Raw genomic sequence first — 20,619 nt, forward strand, 5'->3', positions numbered from 1 at the left:
GGGTTACATTTAAAACAATTGTAGCCAAATTTTGATAATGCAGGAACACCACTGAGATTGATTTTAATTTAGCATATTAAATGGAGTAACTTCTAAAGTAGACTTGAAAAAAGCATTTAAACAGCTGCTTGTTCAGTCTCTTGCCTTAATAAAAGCAGCATTTGTTAATGATGTTTTCTGATAAGCATTATTTATTATGATACATTCTTTTCTTTTCCTTTTATCTATCAATTTTCAACATCAAACTAATTTTTAAACTGATCTGATTTGTGACATTTCAGATAAAATAGGACAACAACAACAACAACAACAATAAAAAAAAAAAATCTGTGTATTTACAATAAAGAATTTTAAATCTATGCAACACTTTGAGGAAGAGAATTAGATTTCATCTTTAATCTTTTCAGATCAGTGACTGTATATTTTAAAGCTATTTTTAAAAAAATGGGATTTCTCATGTTAATGCCTCTTTTCCCTTTCTGATAATCACTTTTTTTTTGTAACAGTAGTCTTTGTTTACAACTGCACTCATCTTTAAAGTAGTGTATTTACTTTGCAAAGAGAAGGGATTATGTGGTATTCATAGATTTATCTAAAGTTGGTGTAATAAACAATGAATATATAAACATATAACTTTTAATACAAAAGCTGTGATATATATAAAACTATATATTATGTCATAAAATGTTCTGAGTTGTCACTAAATACACTAGTTAGCTATATCTGTAATTTAACCTAAGAAAATTATAAAAAATATTGAGCATACTTATAAGTTTTCCAGCTTTTAAATTTTCTGTTCGATGTTCTTCACTCATTTGGCTTGGTTCTTCAAAAAGTATTAAGGTAGGATAGTAAACGGATATTAGATTTGACTGTAGATAACCATGCTGATCTTGAAAAGTGCTCAAATTATTATTATACAGTCAAAAGTCGTTAATCCGGACTCGTCGGGACTTCGGCTATTCCGGATTATCGATTTTTCCGGATTATAGATCATCAGTTTAAATCTGGTAAGATGGCATGCAGAAATTATAAAATTAAAAATATGAAACCACAATTTATGAAATAAAGAACAATTATGATCTAAAGGGTATCAAAATTTAGAAAAAAAAAAGCTTAATATTTATTTGTTTACTTTATTAAACATTTCTTTCAATGTAAGTTGTTTAAGTTGCTTCGTTTTATGTGATAATACTTTCTCTTTAATTCTATAAACAGACATAATTTCGTGTTCAGTTACAAAGTTCCGCTGTTAAAGTCCTATAATTGCTGTGTCGAGAATACCGACTAATTTGTCAATCGAAATTTTTTTGTTTTCAATAACCTCTTTGTCACTTTCTTCTTTATCAGAAGCGAATTATAATGACGAGGAATTTGATTTAAATCATATCAAAGACGGAGTACATCGAGATGAAATACTACATTTAGAAAGGAATTATAAGCCAAGTAAAATAAAAACATCTGCCCTGAAGATAAGGATAGTGCTGACAGATCAACTTCCAATTCATTGTGCGCCCCCCCCAGCCACAGAGCAGCGTCAAATTGATAAACAGATTTCGGAATGGTTAGCTCATTTTTTGCAGCAATTCCACTTTTGTTTAATGGACTTCGAAACATACTTTTGCCTTGTAGATCCTTTACATATTAGTAAATATATATCGGAAATTCTATTTGACATAATCGAAAGTTCAAGCTTATTTTTATAAAATTGCTCTAACAGTCTGCAAAAAATAATAAGCTGGATCCAATTTGAAGATTAAGGGACAACGCAATCTGCAACATTAACTGAATTAGATAATTTTAGCTTAGCTTATACCGTCCGTTATACATTAAACGTGCATGCGTAAATGTATTTTGCGCATGCACACACGCATATTTGTAGCCGTAAAAGTCTTACGCGCATGCGCAGAAAGTTTGTAGCTTTGAGGTCCCGATTATAGATCATTCCGGATTATGGGTGTCTGAATTAACGACTTTTGACTGTATTTCCAGTCTAGCCTTAAATTTCTTTTTACTGTTAAACAGTTCAATATTGTTGAATGCACATTAATTTCATTCAGTTTATGAAGAATTCATACATTTTACTAAGCTATTTCCTGAAAATGAAATGAACTGCATGAAACCTAATTTTCTGTTCTTAATCAGTCAGGGCTGTGGAGTCAGAGTCGGAATGGGAGTTAGACAGATTTTGGGGTAAAAGGGGTCAGAGCTGGAGTCGCTAAAAGCATGTTGACTCCAATTTTCGTTGGACAGTTTGAATTTGAAATGAAATTAAAGTGAATTAAAAAAATTTAATGACAAACTGAGTTACTATTTTTATTTATGGACTATATACATTAATAAATCACTGCCTAATTTAAATGTGGCCTCTCATGGTAAAAAAGTTCCCCACCTCTGATCTAGAACATCAATCCCCCTGAAGTGGACTTATCTCTAAACTGTATAATGCAAATGAGGGAATAATCTTAGTGAAAATTTAGTTAAAGGTAGTACCTACAAAAATCCTAATTTAAGTGGAAGAAGAATTTTCAGAAGAATTATCTCACGAAAGAAGGGACAAATCTAATGTGAGTACTGTTGTGAATCTGAAAATTTGAACTGTCTTGGTGCCAGACAAAACTAACAAAAATTTAAGAATAATAATACTCCAAAATTGAACTGAAAACTTTATCTTAAGTTGTGGAAGAGGAACTGTTTGAATGATCTGTCTCAAATGTCATGTAGAAAACATTTCTTAAAATCAATTAACTTAATTAAAGCAAAATCTCGCACCAAATTAATCTTAACCTGAAAAATGAGATAAAAGGAATAAATCTTTGCTGGTGCTTGAGTAAAACAGAATATTATCCCTCAAACACAAAAATCTCTTAAATAACACTTAAACTACATTTCAAATCATTTCAATAATTAACTCAGGAGCAACAAGTTCATTTTCATTAACTCTTTCTGGCATGCTACCTTTTTTATAGTTCGAATTTTGACAAAAAAAAAAAAAAAAAAAAAAAAAAAAGTAGGCAGTTTAATCAGGCTAGAAGAGTACACAGGTAAAATTTTGTGAAGATAGCGCTTATCGTTTTAATGCTGTGGGTGTGCCCGAAGCGGGCACACTGAATGAATAGAGCTTCGAAAATGCTGAAACGAGCATTGCTGGGAAGTGCGTAAAAAAGTAAGAGATTTTGCCTACAGTTAAAAAACACTAGATTCTGAATACCGTAGCAGATTTAGCATTACCCAGGGTGGGCCATAGGGAGGCCTGCTACTCTACAACCCCCTAAAAAAGCTCTTCTTGGTTATATGATGATTACATGCATATGAATGAAAAAAAGTAACTTGGGCATATGATATTTACATTATTTACATTTCATATTTACACTTTCGTCTATTTTTTTCATGGTGGTACTTTTAAAAGAAAGTGACACCACCTTTAAAAAATTACAACCCAATATTGCATGTTTTGCACACTTACTGGGATCCGTATCAGACTCGCTATCTGAAAGCAATTTGTGTAGCACTTTCAGTGCTTCAGAAATGGCCAGCCCTCTCCGATCCATTTGGAAAATAATTAAAAATCCGAAAAAAAAACTAATATCTACAAATTGAAATTATAATGTATAAAATAAAATTAAATAAACGTTTACAACTCAAAAGTATTAAACTTAAATTTGTAGTGCTAACAAAACTTCCTTGAACAAAAGCAAAAGAGAACTAACTGCTCTAGTGAAAAACCGAAAAGCTAACTGATAAAAGATAAAATTACCTCTGACCTTCAGAAAAAAATCATCCCAACAATTTCTTGGTTGATAGTCAAACCTCCCCTAAAAAAAAAAAAAAAAAAACAAGAAATGAAACACAGATGTGACCCACCTTTCTATTATGAATGACCTGGCCGATGAGCTGCAGAAAAACAAAGATACAGTTTGTTATGAAGTATTGCTATAGGTGGCGCTGATGTACCAAAAAGTTGGCAAAAGATCTTGTAACTCATCGTGAGCAGACACATATCTTGAAGCATCGAAAGGACTAAAATCCTGTAGCCCCACTATCTGAATATGTATATAATATTGTATATAGTGTACACTGCATTATATTACAGCACTGCATTATATTTAAAGAAATTAAATAATGAAGAATCTACATGAATTGTATGTTTCTTGTGCTGTGAGAAAACAACGAGAGACCCAGAGACATCAAATTTTGAATAACACAGTCCTCCACTGGAATATGGGCATCTGGAAGTCCAGATTTGGAATTTAGAATTTGTTTTATTATCTATTTCATATTTCGTAAAACTTTAATAAATTTTTGATTAACAAACTCAACGATTTCAAAGCGAGCAATGGCAACACTGTACAGGGAGAAAGAAAAAAAAAAAAAAAAAAAAAAACCACCATTTTTATTTCTAGCACGTGAGATTGTGTATTGAAAATGCTAAAGATGTGCTCTTTTTAAATTATTTTGTAATATTGCTGTTGAATTCAATTTTATGGTTTAAGTGCAAAGAACAGGATATTTAATAAATAAAGGTAACACACAAAACAAAACATTGAAAAAGTATTTCTTTGGGCGTAATATAAAATTTGAAAGCTTTCAGATTTTTTTAAATTTTATATTTCTTTCAGCTAATTGGTAAACTATAACAATATTCGTTTACCTCAAAACTGGGTTACATTTAAAACAATTGTAGCCAAATTTTGATAATGCAGGAACACCACTGAGATTGATTTTAATTTAGCATATTAAATGGAGTAACTTCTAAAGTAGACTTGAAAAAAGCATTTAAACAGCTGCTTGTTCAGTCTCTTGCCTTAATAAAAGCAGCATTTGTTAATGATGTTTTCTGATAAGCATTATTTATTATGATACATTCTTTTCTTTTCCTTTTATCTATCAATTTTCAACATCAAACTAATTTTTAAACTGATCTGATTTGTGACATTTCAGATAAAATAGGACAACAACAACAACAACAACAATAAAAAAAAAAAATCTGTGTATTTACAATAAAGAATTTTAAATCTATGCAACACTTTGAGGAAGAGAATTAGATTTCATCTTTAATCTTTTCAGATCAGTGACTGTATATTTTAAAGCTATTTTTAAAAAAATGGGATTTCTCATGTTAATGCCTCTTTTCCCTTTCTGATAATCACTTTTTTTTTGTAACAGTAGTCTTTGTTTACAACTGCACTCATCTTTAAAGTAGTGTATTTACTTTGCAAAGAGAAGGGATTATGTGGTATTCATAGATTTATCTAAAGTTGGTGTAATAAACAATGAATATATAAACATATAACTTTTAATACAAAAGCTGTGATATATATAAAACTATATATTATGTCATAAAATGTTCTGAGTTGTCACTAAATACACTAGTTAGCTATATCTGTAATTTAACCTAAGAAAATTATAAAAAATATTGAGCATACTTATAAGTTTTCCAGCTTTTAAATTTGCTGTTCGATGTTCTTCACTCATTTGGCTTGGTTCTTCAAAAAGTATTAAGGTAGGATAGTAAACGGATATTAGATTTGACTGTAGATAACCATGCTGATCTTGAAAAGTGCTCAAATTATTATTATACAGTCAAAAGTCGTTAATCCGGACTCGTCGGGACTTCGGCTATTCCGGATTATCGATTTTTCCGGATTATAGATCATCAGTTTAAATCTGGTAAGATGGCATGCAGAAATTATAAAATTAAAAATATGAAACCACAATTTATGAAATAAAGAACAATTATGATCTAAAGGGTATCAAAATTTAGAAAAAAAAAAGCTTAATATTTATTTGTTTACTTTATTAAACATTTCTTTCAATGTAAGTTGTTTAAGTTGCTTCGTTTTATGTGATAATACTTTCTCTTTAATTCTATAAACAGACATAATTTCGTGTTCAGTTACAAAGTTCCGCTGTTAAAGTCCTATAATTGCTGTGTCGAGAATACCGACTAATTTGTCAATCGAAATTTTTTTGTTTTCAATAACCTCTTTGTCACTTTCTTCTTTATCAGAAGCGAATTATAATGACGAGGAATTTGATTTAAATCATATCAAAGACGGAGTACATCGAGATGAAATACTACATTTAGAAAGGAATTATAAGCCAAGTAAAATAAAAACATCTGCCCTGAAGATAAGGATAGTGCTGACAGATCAACTTCCAATTCATTGTGCGCCCCCCCCAGCCACAGAGCAGCGTCAAATTGATAAACAGATTTCGGAATGGTTAGCTCATTTTTTGCAGCAATTCCACTTTTGTTTAATGGACTTCGAAACATACTTTTGCCTTGTAGATCCTTTACATATTAGTAAATATATATCGGAAATTCTATTTGACATAATCGAAAGTTCAAGCTTATTTTTATAAAATTGCTCTAACAGTCTGCAAAAAATAATAAGCTGGATCCAATTTGAAGATTAAGGGACAACGCAATCTGCAACATTAACTGAATTAGATAATTTTAGCTTAGCTTATACCGTCCGTTATACATTAAACGTGCATGCGTAAATGTATTTTGCGCATGCGCACACGCATATTTGTAGCCGTAAAAGTCTTACGCGCATGCGCAGAAAGTTTGTAGCTTTGAGGTCCCGATTATAGATCATTCCGGATTATGGGTGTCTGAATTAACGACTTTTGACTGTATTTCCAGTCTAGCCTTAAATTTCTTTTTACTGTTAAACAGTTCAATATTGTTGAATGCACATTAATTTCATTCAGTTTATGAAGAATTCATACATTTTACTAAGCTATTTCCTGAAAATGAAATGAACTGCATGAAACCTAATTTTCTGTTCTTAATCAGTCAGGGCTGTGGAGTCAGAGTCGGAATGGGAGTTAGACAGATTTTGGGGTAAAAGGGGTCAGAGCTGGAGTCGCTAAAAGCATGTTGACTCCAATTTTCGTTGGACAGTTTGAATTTGAAATGAAATTAAAGTGAATTAAAAAAATTTAATGACAAACTGAGTTACTATTTTTATTTATGGACTATATACATTAATAAATCACTGCCTAATTTAAATGTGGCCTCTCATGGTAAAAAAGTTCCCCACCTCTGATCTAGAACATCAATCCCCCTGAAGTGGACTTATCTCTAAACTGTATAATGCAAATGAGGGAATAATCTTAGTGAAAATTTAGTTAAAGGTAGTACCTACAAAAATCCTAATTTAAGTGGAAGAAGAATTTTCAGAAGAATTATCTCACGAAAGAAGGGACAAATCTAATGTGAGTACTGTTGTGAATCTGAAAATTTGAACTGTCTTGGTGCCAGACAAAACTAACAAAAATTTAAGAATAATAATACTCCAAAATTGAACTGAAAACTTTATCTTAAGTTGTGGAAGAGGAACTGTTTGAATGATCTGTCTCAAATGTCATGTAGAAAACATTTCTTAAAATCAATTAACTTAATTAAAGCAAAATCTCGCACCAAATTAATCTTAACCTGAAAAATGAGATAAAAGGAATAAATCTTTGCTGGTGCTTGAGTAAAACAGAATATTATCCCTCAAACACAAAAATCTCTTAAATAACACTTAAACTACATTTCAAATCATTTCAATAATTAACTCAGGAGCAACAAGTTCATTTTCATTAACTCTTTCTGGCATGCTACCTTTTTTATAGTTCGAATTTTGACAAAAAAAAAAAAAAAAAAAAAAAAAAATAGGCAGTTTAATCAGGCTAGAAGAGTACACAGGTAAAATTTTGTGAAGATAGCGCTTATCGTTTTAATGCTGTGGGTGTGCCCGAAGCGGGCACACTGAATGAATAGAGCTTCGAAAATGCTGAAACGAGCATTGCTGGGAAGTGCGTAAAAAAGTAAGAGATTTTGCCTACAGTTAAAAAACACTAGATTCTGAATACCGTAGCAGATTTAGCATTACCCAGGGTGGGCCATAGGGAGGCCTGCTACTCTACAACCCCCTAAAAAAGCTCTTCTTGGTTATATGATGATTACATGCATATGAATGAAAAAAAGTAACTTGGGCATATGATATTTACATTATTTACATTTCATATTTACACTTTCGTCTATTTTTTTCATGGTGGTACTTTTAAAAGAAAGTGACACCACCTTTAAAAAATTACAACCCAATATTGCATGTTTTGCACACTTACTGGGATCCGTATCAGACTCGCTATCTGAAAGCAATTTGTGTAGCACTTTCAGTGCTTCAGAAATGGCCAGCCCTCTCCGATCCATTTGGAAAATAATTAAAAATCCGAAAAAAAAACTAATATCTACAAATTGAAATTATAATGTATAAAATAAAATTAAATAAACGTTTACAACTCAAAAGTATTAAACTTAAATTTGTAGTGCTAACAAAACTTCCTTGAACAAAAGCAAAAGAGAACTAACTGCTCTAGTGAAAAACCGAAAAGCTAACTGATAAAAGATAAAATTACCTCTGACCTTCAGAAAAAAATCATCCCAACAATTTCTTGGTTGATAGTCAAACCTCCCCTAAAAAAAAAAAAAAAAAAACAAGAAATGAAACACAGATGTGACCCACCTTTCTATTATGAATGACCTGGCCGATGAGCTGCAGAAAAACAAAGATACAGTTTGTTATGAAGTATTGCTATAGGTGGCGCTGATGTACCAAAAAGTTGGCAAAAGATCTTGTAACTCATCGTGAGCAGACACATATCTTGAAGCATCGAAAGGACTAAAATCCTGTAGCCCCACTATCTGAATATGTATATAATATTGTATATAGTGTTTAATCATTGAAATAAATGTTGTGTGTGAACTTCCCTTAATCCTAGAAAAGTTACCGACCACAAAAAGCATCTTGTAATTACACCTCTGGATACTTGGAGCCTTTCATGATCACTTACATACACAGTTGCCTCTCAGTGAGCCCACTCTGGGAACACCTGATGTTTGCTGTTCAATTTTAGGCAAGATTTCAAGATAAAAATTTAAAACTAATATAGAATTAGGAGATTAGCATACAGCGAAGAAAATAACATAGAAATTTTTTTTTCAAACAATTCCTTTTATATCCTAAAAAAATCTGGAAGATTTCTTTGAAAAATTAGTGTCTTTAAAAACTAAACATGGCTAAAATATATGGGCTGGTTTGTGTTGGGCTGCCATGTAAGTTACATTGCATTAAAGAAAACCATATCTGCAGCCTGCTGGGTCATGACACTTGCCACAGGGCAAATGCCACCCCCCGATCTGTTTTTTAGCTTAACTTTACATCACTCCATTCCAATCTAACTCTAAAATCCATCTGCAACTAGAAAGTAACCTTGGTCTCTCCGCCCCCATATGGTCATAGGCCAGAAATGTTGCATAAAATTAAACTTCACCAACCTTAGACTTTCACATATTATTTAGAGAAATTTCACCCCATTTAAGTGAATTAAGAACAAGACAATTTTACAAATAAACTACCTGTACTCGGGAGCATGAGAAATACCAAATGACCCCTCCCCAAGAGTGGAAACTAACGATAAGAAACGAATGAATTTACAGACGCCCTTTTCGTTCAGGAGAAACTAATGTATTTCACTACTGCAACATACACAAAGCAAGAAAGCAAGTGGACGAGAAAGGCCAAAATTTACAACTTCCTTTACTGCTCATTAGTGGAAGAACACCCCCAGCAAAGATATTCAAAAACACACTATACTGCCATCAGTTCTACTGCTAGTAAAAGCCATTAAGATGTCATTTCCGTTGAAAGAAATGCTCAAAAGAAAGGTTTTCCTGTCTTGTTTACAAAAACCTACCATTGAAAAAAATATTACGCTGACGCTCTTAACGATTTACAAGTACTCTTTTTACAGTTTCAAATATAAATGAATTACAAATAAACATACTTAATTATTGATAACTTAAAATAAAACATGAATAACCTAACAATTAGTGACACAACAGTACAGAAAACTTATTATTTTATTTAAATGAAAACTAGTAAATAAATAAGATTTCTTCTTTTTAAATACTATTTGCGAATACATTTATGCATTACTGTGTATTATTATATAAATTTGAAAAATTGTTAATAAATATTCACAAATGATAATCCTTTCTGTTTTAATTTTAGGAATATCTGCTGTAGCATCTGTTTTATCCCTTGGTTGGGGAATTTCTGCTTATAGTAAATCAATGCGCAGTGTCCGTCCAGAGAAGAAAACTCTTTCTTGGTGGGGTCTATTATTCCAAGCACTATGGAGAATTGGTATGGTGTCCTCTAGAGTAACTGCTATGGTACTTTTTGCAGCAATATTTGGTCAATGGTTGTTACTTGTATTTGGTGAGTCCTTCATTATTCAAATATATATATGTTACAGTGCAGATTCCTCATTTTAATGCATTGGTAAGCTTTTCATTTATGATATTAATTCCTGATTTAGATAATGCCTTTTCGTTTTCAGGTCTAGTTTCATTTAAATTTTTAAAAGCTTTTTAAAAGTTTAAATGAAATTAGATCTTTTCCCCCTGGAATATAAGCATTCGGGAAAGCTTTTTTTTTTTTTTTTTTTTTTAAATATAAGCATTTAAAAAATTAAAAAATACGTTAAGTTTTTATATACCGTATAATTTGTGTAATGTCTGCACCCCAACTTTACAGATAAAATTTATATAAAAAAAAAAGAAAAAAGTGATCTGCATAATGTCCACATACCAAAAACTAAAGTATTTCTTACTTTAAAATATATATTTTTTTAACATCGCCTTTTTCCCTTTAGTCAATAAACATCTTTAAAGAAAGAATATGCATTTGTTTTGTCTAAGGTTGGCACCAGGATGGAAAGCAGAGACTTTTCTTGCATTCTGGTGCAGCTGTTATTCGGTCTTAACATTGGCACCACAGCAATCCATAGACAATAATAAATAAAGGCAGTCCAAACAGTTTTCACCACACTGGCTTCGAGGAAATACTGTTTTATAATGAAATTACTTCCCCCTTCCTCCTTGAAACATTCACATATTTCAAGCTTTCTGTTTTCATTCATAGTATCATTTGGAATTTTCAGTGGCTAGCAAGTAGGGTGCTTGTAATGGGAAAATACAGCAGTTTTTAAACTGAAAGTCATAGAATTTGCACAGGAAAATGGCGGCAACAAGAGTATATAATGTGGACAAAAAGTGTGTGTGCAATTGGAGCAAACAGTATAGTCAACTGGCGGCAACGAACAAAACAAGATGTGTTTTTCGTGGTTCGGAATGTAAGTTTCCAAACTTAGGAAAAAATATTGCATATGTTCGTGATATATGTGCTCAAGGGTATGCAGTAACATGGGAAATGTGCCAAATAAGAGCACTTGCTGTGGCACGAGAAGACATTCCTACATCTCAATTCAAGGTGAGTGAAGGCTGGTTGCAGCGAATGATGAAATGGATTTTTATACAGTGCATCAGAACAGATTTTTTAAAAATTTAATGTGTTCAAGATATAAAAGTAACCAATGTTTATTTAATTTGTGTAAAAGTAAATATTAAAATTGCAAGTGTAGGTTAATTTGTGCCTCTACATTGTGCTCCTGTGCGAACTAATGTGCACTGAGTGTTGATTGTGGATTGAAGAAAGTGAGTTTGTAAATTTTAGCTAGCAATTAGACAACTTTAAAATTTGATACTTTTACTTTTTATGCCATTTTCTTCCACTTAGAACTTAACTTGGCCATTTGAAATGAAACTTAACCCAAAATTACTCACGAGAAAAAGCACGACATTTGAATGACCCGTGTAATGTCCACACCTGCATTTTAGTGATGTAATTTTAGTAAAAAATGTGCAGCCATTATGTGAGTGTATACGGTAGTGCAGTCTATCATCTCATCATAAATGGGTTGAATTATTTTATTTTGGTATCTAACATTTAAGTGGTTTATAAAAACTGATGGCTTAAAGTTGCAAGCTAGGCTACAATTCAAATAAAAATATGCAATTTAAAAATATTTAATATGCTTTTAAATAATTTTGTCAGTAATAATAATCATGTCATCGTCATTGGTTTTATGGCTGCATGAGCAGAAGAAAATATTACATTTTTTGTAATAGTAAGCATTGTTGTGTGATCCTTCATGATTTTCTAAGGAATAGGTTGATTTGTAAAGATTTAACTGTTCATTTAATAGGTTATTTTACTCCTGTAGGTATTTGTTATGTAGATATTAAACATTTTAAATTTGAAATCTGAATCCATATATGCTGGTGCTGTTTGACTTGCAAAAGTGTAATTTCTTTTTTTTTTCCCCATCTTCTTTCCTTTTTATGATATATCTCCACAATCTTTTTTTTTTTTTTTTTTTTTACCCTAGTATTCTTAATAACTTATTTCTGTATTTGGTTAAAAAAAACTGATGCACTTGTCAAAGTGTAAAACCAATTCTTTTGAATTATTTGTGACTTTATATCAGATTTCTCAGCAGCTGAACAAACTGTTAAATTAAATAACTAAAAATTTATTGAACCAAAAGTTCTGATTCATAAATTGTTATAGCATACCAAAAACAATTTCTAATTCAAATATACAGCCTCCATTCACAAAAATTTTCACTCAAAATCAAATATAGCTTAATTGATGTTAAAAACTGTTATAATATAAAATTTCAGATAAACTTTTAGACCTGTAATTTGAAATTTTATAAATGACAAATTTATTTCTTAAGCCTTTTGAATTTACTGTTATTAAATATGAGATGGTTTTCCTTAGAAAGCCCACCACAAAGGCATCTTCCTAGACAAATTATCCCTTCTTTTTCTGTTACCAATAATTAACCAATCAGCTACTTGATAATGGGAAGACATTTTAATTATATGGCTAATTAAATTTGCTAAAGACATCACAGTTAAACAATGTTCTGGTAAAGTGTAGTATTTTGAGTCAGTGGAGTTATGAAGTGTCTCATGATACATTCTTTATAAGTGACTGAATACAGAACAGCTTTGATGCTAGCCTCTAATAATGTAATAATACATGATGTGCCATTATTTCATGCTTTTTATGTCATATTTCTTCCCTATACACGATGTAGTACGAATTCATAATTGTTTGATTATGCAACGTTTTTCCATTCATCACAATCCATTTCTGATGTCCAGTCATCATAATCATGAGACCACTGTAACCACAGATTTTATTGCTTCATGCCTACTTGTGCCAACCATTTTTGATAAATAAATGCTATTGCCAAGCAGTGTGATTTAGTACTAGTATGGATGAGTGTGACTCACTCATAAGATTTTTGCTTTGATTTTTATGTAACCCCAATTAGTCTTCAATAAGCCAGTTTAGTTTTTGTAAAGTAGGATATAAGTTAACTGCTATTTTTGTGTTTCTTCCTTGTATTTAGGAAAAAAATATTAAAATTTAGGATCTGCTTTCTAAAGAACAACATGCAAAAGCTTGAGTTCATATTTAAATTTTCTACATGCTATATCTATAATTTGTATGTGTGAATTATTTAACTTAATAAAGTGTGCTCAGTACTTATCATCTGCAGTGGCTTTGATAAGAGAAAATGGTGTTAGCTTAATTCAGTCTTAAGAAAGTGCAATCTGCTGCCAAATATTATGAATATTCATGAAAACAAAATTGACATTGGTAAACAATAAATCAGCAAGTTATTCAGTATCTGTACAACATAAGTTATGTAAGATACACATATAGAAGTAATTTCATATAAATTTGTATTTATTGTATTTAATGTAATTTTGTCAACAATTTATTTAAAATAATAACATAACATAGCATACCAGACAATTCTGTTTGTTATTAAACATAATTGAAAATTCTTTTTAGTATTTTGTTAGAAATTTACTAAATAAAAACATATATGAACATAGAACAAAATTCTTTTTTGGAATACTCTTTCTGGTTTGCACAGTACAGGAATTGCTGCTAATTGGCCTCAAATATCAACCACTGCTCAAATATCAACCTAAAAAAACCCTCTATATTGATATAATGCAGTTGTAGCAAACCAGTTAGTTTGTTTATCATTTGTTTCTCGCACATGTGCAGATCGATAATTATTTGTTTCTTACACATGCACAGATGGTGACAATTTATTTTTCACCAAGGCCATTATTGAAAGGGGAGAACCCAGTCATCTGTTTCTTCGAAACTTCTATAAATGTGACTGATGCAAGTTTGGTAGAATCTCTACCAACATTCATGGTCAATAGGAAAAGTATGTAAGTACTCTAGTTTTTTGTGTTTGGCTGAAAAGAACTGTAGCCATAATAATTGTTGGCTATTCTAGCTCAATACCCAGTAAGCTGCATTCAGGGGTATTATTCTATTTCATCGGAACATGATTTTGTGAATTGTTCTTTGCTTATTGATCTATCTGAAAGCTAAAAATTAACCTAAATGGAAAACAAATTTCATTTTATGTATTTTATTTTGGCCCATCTTGTCACATTGCATAACACAGAACTAAAACACTTTACAGGATAGGAAACTGCTAGAACTTTTTAATCACTATTGTCATTCTAGTTTTACACTGCTAATTGGCTTCAAATATCAACCACTGCTCAAATATAAACCTCCCCCCCCGAAAAAAAAAACGCTATATTGATATAATGCAGTTGTAGCAAACCAGTTGGATCATTTATCATTTGTTTCTCGCACATGCACAGATCGATAATTATTTGTTTCTTACACATGCACAGATAGTGACAATTAATTTTTTTATTTTACACCATGGCCATTATTGAAAGGTGAGAACCCATTCATCTGTTTCCTCAAAACTTCTATAAATGTGACTGATGCAAGTTTGGTAGAATCTCTACCAACATTCATGGTCATTAGGGAAAGTATGTAAGTACTCTAGTTTTTTGTGTTTGGCTGAAAAGAACTGTAACCATAATAATTGTTGGCTATTGTAGCTCAATACCCAGTAAGCTGCATTCAAGGGTATTATTCTATTTTATTGGAACATGATTTTGTTAATTGTTCTTTGCTTATTGATCTATCTGAAAAGAAAAAAATTAACCTAAATGGAAAACAAATTTCATTTTATATATTTTATTTTGGCCCATCTTGTCACATTGCATAACACAGAACTGAAACACTTTACAGGATAGGAAACTGCTAGAACTTTTTAATCACTATTGTCATTCTAGTTTTACACTGCTAATTGGCTTCAAATATCAACCACTGCTCAAATATAAACCTCCCCCCCCAAAAAAAAACTCTATATTGATATAATGCAGTTGTAGCAAACTAGTTGGATCATTTATCATTTGTTTCTCGCACATGCGCAGATCGATAATTATTTGTATCTTACACATGCACAGATAGTGACAATTAATTTTTTTATTTTACACCAAGGCCATTATTGAAAGGTGAGAACCCATTCATCTGTTTCCTCAAAACTTCTATAAATGTGACTGATGCAAGTTTGGTAGAATCTCTACCAACATTCATGGTCAATAGGGAAAGTATGTAAGTACTCTAGTTTTTTGTGTTTGGCTGAAAAGAACTGTAACCATAATAATTGTTGGCTATTGTAGCTCAATACCCAGTAAGCTGCATTCAGGGGTATTATTCTATTTTATTGGAACATGATTTTGTTAATCGTTCTTTGCTTATTGATCTATCTGAAAAGAAAAAAATTAACCTAAATGGAAAACAAATTTTATTTTATATATTTTATTTTGGCCCATCTTGTCACATTGCATAACACAGAACTAAAACACTTTACAGGATAGGAAACTGCTAGAACTTTTTAATCACTATTGTCATTCTAGTTTTACACTGCTAATTGGCTTCAAATATCAACCACTGCTCAAATATAAACCTCCCCCCCTCCCGAAAAAAAAAACGCTATATTGATATAATGCAGTTGTAGCAAACCAGTTGGATCATTTATCATTTGTTTCTCGCACATGCGCAGATTGATAATTATTTGTTTCTTACACATGCACAGATAGTGACAATTAATTTTTTTTATTTTAAACCAAGGCCATTATTGAAAGGTGAGAACCCATTTATCTGTTTCCTCAAAACTTCTATAAATGTGACTGATGCAAGTTTGGTAGAATCTCTACCAACATTCATGGTCAATTATTCTATTTTATTGGAACATGATTTTGTTAATTGTTCTTTGCTTATTGATCTATCTGAAAACAAAAAAATTAACCTAAATGGAAAACAAATTTCATTTTATATATTTTATTTTGGCCCATCTTGTCACATTGCATAACACAGAACTAAAACACTTTACAGGATAGGAAACTGCTAAAACGTTTTAATCACTATTGCCATTCTAGTTTTACATAAAAACTACCCTTCAACACCTTCTGTTAATTTTATTTCCTTTGCTAAATTCAAAAAAGTCAAATCAAATGTTCATTCTGATATTTGATTTTAGTTAACACCTTCTTAATTAAAAATATTTCCTACTTAATTTAACAAAGATTTTATTTTATTAAATAATTTTATCTAATAGTTTCTGAAATACACCTGCTATGTTATTCAAGTCAAATGACTTAAATAATGTTCCACAAGCTTGCAATGGTTATGTTTTTTATCTTTTGATAATTGGTTCTTATGTATTTTTTACTACTGAATTTGAAAGTATTCTTCATTTTTCACCATCATGTCAGGAGTTTTCACAAATCATAGATTTCAAAGTTGTTAAAAAGTTGAAAAATAGCATAAATATACGACATTAAAACAGATATAACAATTTTTTCTTGCAATTTATTCCTTTTCAGTAGCATCACTACTGTTATGCTTTGAAACCACTGTAATGTAAATTAAAGATTTAGAATATAATACCACTAAGGGGAACAGGGAGAATATTAAAAGTAAGGGAGAAATTTAACAGTAAAATTTGTATATGGGTCAGAAGGGAAAGAATCAGATGTTTTGCCAATGATAGTAGTGCTCCCTGCTGACCTTTTTATAATTGTTATATGGGGAAGATCAAATAAAATGTATGATTGTAAGAGAAGTGACTTGTAACCTTAGAATGTACACAAGCTTCCAAAGATGACCATTTTCATACTTTTCTCTCATTTGGTTACATTCATTAGGAAAGTGTATGCACAGGCATATACACTGCTGGTCACCATAAATGCAACACCCTGAAGGAAGCATGCAAATAACATGAAATTTACAACATGCATTAGCAGAGGTAAGATATGCAAATGATTAGAATTTCAGTGTTGACACACATCTCGTGCGCCTGTGGCGCCACTTCAAAGTGCTATTTAAGGCTCGGAGTTTTTGATGATTTGAAGTTAGACAATTGTTTTTTTCATAAAAACGATCAATTATGCCTCGTAGTAAACAGCGATCATCGTTTGATCAAGTATCCGAGTTCAACAGAGGAAGGATAGTGGCCTGCCGAGAGTGTGGATTGTCTTTCAGGGAAATCGGTAGTCGTGTTGAACAAAACCAAACAACTGTAATGTGGATATGTGACCGTTGGATGCACGAGGGTACGATGGACCGACATGTTCGATCGCATCCACCTCAGTGCACCACTTCATGTGATGACAGGAACATTGTGTGCATGGCAGTGATGGATCGCTCAGTCACATCACGAACCAAAGCACAGCACATTTAGTCTGTAACACATCATCCAGTGTCTGAGCGTACCATTTGACGGCGTTTACAGCAGAGTGGTCTGTCCGCAAGACATCCATTACTTCATCTACCCTTGACGCAGAACCATAGACGTCTCTGCAGCCAATGGTGCGATGAAAGAAGGATATGGATGGCAGAATGGAATGAAATTGTCTTTACTTTCTGCCTGCAGCACTACGATGGTCGGATTCGAGTCTGGAGACACTGTGGAGAGAGGATGCTGAACAGCTGCGTTATGTACTGCCACACTGGTCCTGCACCAGGTATTATGGTATAGGGTGGTATTGGATATCACTCTCACACTCCTCTAATATGCATTGCCGGTACTTTAAACAGCCAGCGCTACATCTCCGAAGTGTTGGAGCCAGTTGTCCTTCCTTACCTTCAGGGCTTGCCCACAGCCATATTTCAACAGAATAATGTGCGACCATACGTGGCATGCATTGTCCAAGGGTTCTTCGTCAATTGCCAGATTTGAATTGCTTCCCTGGCCGGCTTTCTCTCCGGATCTTTCACCAATAGAAAACATATGGTCCATGGTTGCTGAACGACTGACCCAGATTACATCCCAAGCTGCCACACTAGATCAACTTTGGCAACGTGTGGAAGCTCCTTGATCTGCTGTACCCCAAGAACACATCCAAAGTCTCTTTGAATCAATGCCGAGGCGTGTGGCAGTGATGAACTCCAACAATGGCGGCTACTCTGGCTACTGATTCTGGAAGGAACCACACTTCACAGAAGTCTATACATTTAACCATTTGATACTTGGTCAACATGTTATCTACTAAATAAATTTTGCTGTGATATCTCTTGTCTTTCTTGGTGTTGCAATTTGGGTGGACGGCCAGCAGTGTAGTTGTGATTGAATGTAGTGTTTAAGTTTTTTCAATGACTGTGTTTCACATTTGGCCACAAGTTACGTGGTGTATATTTTGAAACTTCAGAGAACTTCTCTCCCTCATTATGAGTCATGAGTAACTGGAAACACAGTAACTGGAACACTAACAGATACTCTGTAGATACAGGGGTTTGACTGTAGATTGTGTTTTGTACCATTTATCAACCATGTTCAGAGGCATTTAAATTCCCAATATTGCCCATTCTGGTAGTGTAAATAAGAACAGCCTCACCTGATTAAATAATACTAAATCATAATTAAATGGGTACTTATAGGTTAATGGAAAAAAAGCCAATACTCACCAAAAAAGAGTAAATACTTGCCAACTTTATCACCATAACACAAATTAATCATTGTTGCAGAGTTGCCAACTCTCCCGATTTTCGACCGCTCTCCCGCTAACCCGATGTACAGTATATTTCTCCCGAGTTTTTCTTATTCTTAATATTTCTTATGATTTTTATGGAACTTGGCATATATGAACAAAAGTGATTTTGGACGTCTGAAAGCAATTTAATTTTCTCTAGATTATATCTAAAACAAAACCTTGCAAATCAGATGAGAATTTCTGCTTTACGAGTGAGAGCATATATATCCAAAAACGTCGTTCTCCAGTTCTTGAGTGGGCATCGAGCTCCACTGTGTGTCATCTGGTATATATTAGCCAATGAGCACAAAGCAAGCTCAAGGCTATTATTTGGATTTTTAGTTATTTTGTTCATCTTGTCCTGAGTTGTGTGAGTACATTTTCTGATTACTGCAAATTTATCTTGTGAAGAATGAATATTTCTGTTTTTTCCTTCGGACTTTAACAAAACTTTTTGCTTTTTTTTTTACAATTCATTTTGCCATCATTTGATGTTCTTAACACGGTTTTACAAAGCAGAATTCCATTAATTCATGTTTTGCAATCACTGATTTATGATCTTTTTAAAGACATTTTATCAAAGTTTGTAAAACCAGTCTGTGTTTTGTCTTGTAATTCTATGTATGATCTGATTTATGGCAAAATAGAAAATCTGAAGAAAGATGAAGATTTGGTAATAGGAGCTGCAACTACAAAAGTAGTGGAAGAACTTTCAGAAGAAGACAAAAATAAGTTTTATCTTCATGTTCGAAGTTATTTCTGTCGAGTATGTGATTACATACTACATAAATTTCCATTCAACGATGAAGTGATTTTACATGCTAAAGTTGTGGATGTTTCTGCTCTAGCAAATGAATCTTTTTCTGATATAAGGTACTTTTTGAACAGATTTCCTGTGTTACTTCATTTAGTCATAAAAAGATGATGATATTGATGTAGCCACTGATATATTGCAGTCGCAATTTTGCAGTTTACAATTAGAGAACTTGGATGAACTTATAAAATCAGCTAGGATTGACACCCAGTGGAGTTTAATTGGAAAACTGAGAGGTGCTGATAGAATTTTAAAATATAGTGACCTGTCTAGAATCATGTTCGCCATCTTGACAGTTCCCCATAGTAATGCAGAGTATGAGAGGATTTTCAGCGTTGTTGTGAAAACGAGGACTAAATTTAGATCTAATATTAGTGATGACACATTAGAAAAACTTTTATTAGCGAAAGCAGGCCTACATTGCAATTGCTATGAACAAAATTATGAAGTTTCTTTCTTAACAAAAGCAAAATCTGCCACTGTTCATATCATTTGTATGAAAACTGATTAAAGTGTCTTCTTTTGTTTTGTTTTCTTAAACGATGCAAGTAATAAAAATGTTTTTATGTGTAAAGTATTGTGTTGCTTGCATTTAAGAATTAATAACTATTTAAAGTTACGTCATTATTAAAAACTATATTTTTATCATTTAAAAAGTCTTTTTAACATTGTGAAAAATCTCCTGATTTTTTATCATAGGTTGGCAAGTATGCTTTTGCAACTGTATGGCATTGCTAAGTTTTAAGAATGATATAAATAACAAACCAGAGTCACAATTTTAAGAATGGATTCTTTCCCCCTTCTGGACTTTATAATTTGATCACGCACTTATGGCACAATTTCTTCCAAATCCTGAGCCGCCTATAAAGCAGAATTCGCAATAATCAGTTTGGAGCTCTTCAAATGGAATCATAAATTCATTTGTGGATCTGCATTCCAGAGTTCAAATGCAAAATATCGA

At 32.2% G+C, this 20,619-nt stretch overlaps 1 protein-coding gene across 1 annotated transcript in view; it reads left to right on the forward strand.

Moving 5' to 3' along the window:
• Positions 1–20,619, forward strand: part of LOC118182350 (XK-related protein 6-like) — a 44,999-nt gene that overhangs the window by 12,471 nt on the left and 11,909 nt on the right. The window contains exon 4 of the mRNA XM_035351686.2: positions 10,071–10,280. Within this exon, the coding sequence (XP_035207577.1) occupies positions 10,071–10,280 (210 nt within the window). The remainder of the gene's footprint in view (positions 1–10,070; positions 10,281–20,619) is intronic.

The sequence above is a fragment of the Stegodyphus dumicola genome, chromosome 10 (assembly GCF_044657685.1).
Source record: "Stegodyphus dumicola isolate Sdum_Otavi_A_Nest chromosome 10, ASM4465768v1".
Taxonomy (NCBI): Eukaryota; Metazoa; Arthropoda; class Arachnida; order Araneae; family Eresidae; genus Stegodyphus; species Stegodyphus dumicola.